Below are 5,117 nucleotides of genomic sequence, written 5' to 3' on the forward strand. Positions count from 1 at the left end.
TTTGTACAAATAATAAATTTATCATAAGTAGAATTAGTATCTTAAAAAAACTAGATAATGATTTAGCACATCAGGTTAAAATGCATTGATAATGTACAAAGTTGAATCCAAAAATATAATAGAATGTGAATTAAAAGAAATGGACTTACATTTACATACATGTGCGTACTTACTTTAGAAAGTTATTTATAATTTATTTTTAAATAATCTGATAAACATACTTATGGCAACATCATCTCTCATGAACTGAAGTTTCATAGCAGCACCAACAGCAGTAGAAGAAAGAAGAAGAAGAAAACGAAGGAGGAGAAGAAGGAGGAGAAAGGGGACTGAAGTTGTTTAAAAAGTGGGTACAAGTTAAAAAATTTTTAAAAAAATGGGTATAGATTAAATGAGAGTGACCAAATAGGGCGCCCCGTGCAATTTTTACGGTAATTTATGATATTAACAAGCGAGCTTGATTGGCCTATAAAAGGGTCCAATATTTTGGTAAAAATTGTACTGGCACCCTATTTGGTCGCTCCCATTTAACCTATACCTACTTTTTAAAAAAGTTTTAACTTGTACCCACTGTTTAAACCACTTCATGCCTCTTTCTCCTCCTCCTTCGTTTTCTGAATGCTGAAGATTGAGATATTGTTATATGTTTTAGCCTAACTTATATTTGCTATTTTAGCTCTTTACAACTAGGAATTAGCTTCTGGACCGTCCAATTCGGAAATTCTACTTTTAATTGCTACTGAAACATGAAAGCACAACTCGATTCTCTGTGCATTAGGTGAAGATGTTACTTTTACTAATGGTCTTGTTTTATAGGAATATTGCTTTTCAAATTTCCTGATAATTCTATTATAGCAACTGGATCTTAATGACAACTTGTCATTGTTATTTTAGAACTTCAACTCTAAGAATGCTGAAGTTCAGCAAATATAAACAAAAACTTCAACTCCTAGAATGCTGAAGTTCAGCAAATACAAAACAAACTTCAGCCCTGAAGTTCATTACAAACATAACAAAGCTTCAGCTAAAACAGGCTGAAGTTCAGCAAATATAAAATAGAACAAAACTTCAGCTAAAACATGCTGAAGTTCAGCAAATAGAGAACAAAATTTCAGCTACTAGAATACTTAAGTTCAACAATTACAAATAAAAACTTCAGCCAACACTTGGTTCCGCAATTTTTGCTACTTTAGGCCCGTCTACTAGAATATTGAAGGTTGTGTGATTGCATTTGCTACTTCAGGCCTGTATGCCTGAAGTTACGCGAAAAGTGGGTACACTTGCAATTTTTTTTGTAAGGCGGATATAAGTTAAAACGTGACCCAAAAAACGGGTATAGATGCAAATACCCCATTATTTTGAGCGTAATATATACTTCTATCCTAAAGCCGGAAAAGAAATACATAAAAATGTAAACTGGACCATTTATTTTAGCGGTACTCCGCAAAATTGCAAATTGAAATAGTAGGTACTAAAGGTTTTTATTTATTTATTATTTGGGTTTGAAGTAATAAATTTACGTACGAAGGAACTTAATGCTTTATTTTCTTTTTTGTTCTTGATATGACCAATATATACTATTTATTGGGTACCTGTTATCTTTCACCAATATAAATATAAAATAACTCTACATATCAATTAATTAGAACATATATTATTCCATTGGATACTTGCTACCGACATAAATTTCATATTCTAACATTACAAATGAATGTTGTCAAGTTAGCCATTGCTCTTGAACTAGCCACCTTGCCCATTGTCATCTCGTTTAGTCTAGCAATTCTTTCACTCATTTCATCATCCTCCATTATCCTTTTCAATCCTTCATCCAAATCTTTCAGTCCAAAACCATCCATTCTATTGCCGATTCGCCAATTTTGAACAATGTAAGCGCAATTAACAAATTGATCACCTGCAATTGGATAACATAACAGGCGTGTCTTGGATTGTATCGCTTCCATTGTAGAATTCCAACCACAATGGGTAAGATAACACCCCACTGATTCATGTTGTAGAACATCAATTTGTGGTGCCCATGACATAATTTTCCCTTGTTTTGATGTTCTCTCCAAATAGCTCTTTGGTAAACCTTCTCTCCATGTAGGACCTAACACCCAAATAAATGGTCTTTTTAACAATTCAAGAGCCAATGCTAAGTCATTTACTTTTGATTTTCCAATTGGACTAACCCAACTCCCAAAAGAAATGTATAAAACTGAATTAGCAACTTGTTTATTTAGCCAATCCAAGCAACTTAAATCTTCCTCCCAAAAGCTAGCATTCTTTATTGTTACATGAGTATTCAAAGGTCCAATTGGGAGAATTTTTGGGCAATCTTGAGACTGATCAGTTTGTGTTTTCAAAATATTAGTATTTCTCACATTGTGACATTCGTCTGGAAAGGTATTTACGAGGAGCCATTTTAGGGTTCTTGATCTTTTCATGGTCTTAGTCCAGAACTTGAATCTTGAAATTCTTGCAGCTGAATTTCCAACAAGCCATGGTAAATCTTCTGAACTAAGTGTAGGTTGGCCAAGTGAGATGGATATAGGACCACTGTGCAATGGACAACCTGCGAGATCATTATTGTTAATCATAGGTTTCTCAATTGGAAGAGATTCTAAACATATTGTAGGTTTAAAATGGCAATATTTGATCAGGAAAAGATCAAAATTTGCTTGTTTACTATCTGAAATCGTTCAATTTTATCATTGGTTAAACTTTTGGATAGTTCATATCCTTGTCGTGAGCAAATGGTCTTATAATATAATATTCATTGTTGTCATCAACAGAGCTTCAATGTGAAATGAGTATATTGCATGTGCCCAAATTCTTCGAGAAGGGGAATGGGAACGACTTATTATTTACTCATGTCAATTACCTTCAAAATTAGATCGGAATGGAAGCTTTATGGTTAAGTAATGTTTAACAATAACAACAAACTCAGTAAATTTTCATAAGTGAGGTATGTGAAGAATAAGATATATGCAGCCTTGACCCTAATCTGGAAGGGTGGAGAGCTAAAGTAATATTAAAATAAAATAAAATAAGTAATATTCCGAAAGCTTCGTTTTATCATGTTCTTATCCCATACATCTTCATTATTAAAAAGTAAAACCTATTATGGTCAACTTTAATATGACATAATAATAATATTAGAATGTGAGAAGTTGACTATGACCTAGTCATTAATTAGTGCTAGTATTTAACTAACTAATTACACGCGCTAAGCAAATGGCCTTTCTTAGTCCTTTCAAACCAGTAAACAAACGCCACGTACCTCGATGTTTACTCGATCCCTAACAACTTTCTGACTAGACATTTATGATAGTAGCATTTAATTATTTTTTTTTGAATATGATCAATTTAATTTATATTCATGGATATTATAATCCAATACAAGTATACAACATGCTTCCGATGAAAGGCAAGTCTTGTCTATGCGCTTACTAAGTATCTTACTGAGCCACATAAACTAAAAGTTTACTGAGAATTTTTGCATTATCCATACATAGCATAACTAATTAATGTTTTATTACATTACTTACAATATTTTTCAAGTTATCAATTTAAGCTTACTATAATTAACAAACTACTCTTACGCTTTTTACTCCCATGGAACTTTGAAAAAACGAAGTTAATTCCTTCTTGATATCTAAAAAAATCAAATATTGTGGACCACAAAAAAAACCAAAAACTTATTTAATGTGGACTGGAGGGAGTAATAAAACTATGTTTATAACTAAAAAATCAGAAATGCAAAAGTTATATCAGAAATAAAAAATTGAGTCCATAATTTTCTTGGGTGGCCTTAAGTAATTTTAATCCCCTCATTGTTGCCCGAGGTATTTGGTTAAATTCCTCCCAAGGTGCAATGAAAAACTATTCTATAAAAGCGATACTTCAGTTTACAGAACTTCAACGAATTCAAATGACGGAGCAAATCACACATGATACATATGTTTGTTTTGGCAAAAAAAAAAATGCAAAGGAGGGAGAAATTTCAGAATATTTAGTGTGTGAAAAATGAGGCAAGACTTCTCTATTTAAAGCCAACAAACGGATGGAAAGAAAAGGTGCCTTTTTTGGTGTTATATTTTCGGAAAACAACTCTTTATTTTTCATTAACACCTCGCAAAACCCAACACATATATCTCATCTGGGGAGGATAGTGCGTACGCAGACCTTACCCCTACCCTAGGGGTAAATGTTGTTTTCGATAGACCTTCGGCACAAGAAAAATATGTCTCAGTTTAAATAATAAAGTGAATATTGTTACCTGTTTCTGAGATGATTCCATTTTTGAGCATGTCTGGAATTGAATCAATCAATCTATAAGTAGCTAACATGGCTGGCCAAAATCCAGCAACTTGAATACCAAACTTATTAGCAACTTTAACAGCCCAAGAAGCAAGCAAATCAACAATCACACACACAATTCCATCTTCTTCTTTTCCATCAAACTCATATTCTTGAACAAGTTTTTCTAAATGGTATGGCATGTAATTCTCCATTGCATTTTCTATCGCGAAAAAATCGCGAGGGGTTCCATCTTCTAATCCATCTGGTATTGAAATGATAGAAATACCATCTTCTTTAGAGTTAATCTGGATGAAATTTGGAGTAATGACTATTGGATTAAGACCATGATTAAGTAGCAACGAAGCTAGTTTAAGCATTGGTGTGACATGACCTTGTGCTGGATATGGAACTAGAAGTACTTTGGTCTTTTTTCCGCACTTCATATGTTTTCTCTCTAAGATTTTTAGTTGTTCAACTCTTCAAGGGACTCACTATATATAATTATATATTCAAGTCGTAATATATGGAGAGGAACGGACCGTCTCTAAGTTTTCATTTTTTGGTGTGTGGGGTGGGGTGTGGACTGAAGAGAAATGGACGGTCTAATATATATAAGAGGAATAGGTGGCTAGCTTTATAATCACAAGAAATAAGTTATCTTAAAACTTTTGGAATATCTCGGCGTTTAGTATCGCCTTATCCTTTGTTTGGTTACTAATACTGAGATAAGTTATCTTAGGATTAAAATAGTATTGGAATAACTTATACCAAGATAAAGCAATAAAGTTGACAATCTCATAATTAACACAACATAA

At 32.9% G+C, this 5,117-nt stretch overlaps 1 protein-coding gene across 1 annotated transcript; it reads right to left on the reverse strand.

Moving 5' to 3' along the window:
- Nucleotides 1–1,634: 1,634 nt before the first annotated feature.
- LOC107804164 (UDP-glycosyltransferase 82A1) lies at nucleotides 1,635–4,866 on the reverse strand. The gene is made up of 2 exons (XM_016628007.2): nucleotides 4,280–4,866; nucleotides 1,635–2,572 (listed from the first exon to the last, which is right to left on the reverse strand). Exons 1-2 carry the CDS (start codon nucleotides 4,743–4,745, stop codon nucleotides 1,689–1,691), a joined length of 1,350 nt encoding a protein of 449 aa, XP_016483493.1. The 5' UTR covers nucleotides 4,746–4,866; the 3' UTR covers nucleotides 1,635–1,688.
- Between the last annotated feature and the right edge of the window lie 251 nt (nucleotides 4,867–5,117).

The sequence above is a fragment of the Nicotiana tabacum genome, chromosome 8 (genome assembly GCF_000715075.1).
Source record: "Nicotiana tabacum cultivar K326 chromosome 8, ASM71507v2, whole genome shotgun sequence".
NCBI classification, from domain to species: Eukaryota; Viridiplantae; Streptophyta; class Magnoliopsida; order Solanales; family Solanaceae; genus Nicotiana; species Nicotiana tabacum.

What these genes read in the sequence shown, in the direction of transcription:
- LOC107804164 (XM_016628007.2), bottom strand. Translation starts at nt 4,745, where the DNA reads ATGAAGTGCGGAAAAAAGACCAAAGTACTTCTAGTTCCATATCCAGCA. An exon ending in TGGAATCATCTCAGAAACAG is followed by an intron (nt 2,573 to 4,279) that starts GTAACAATATTC and finishes ATGATCTCGCAG; the next exon opens with GTTGTCCATTGCACAGTGGT.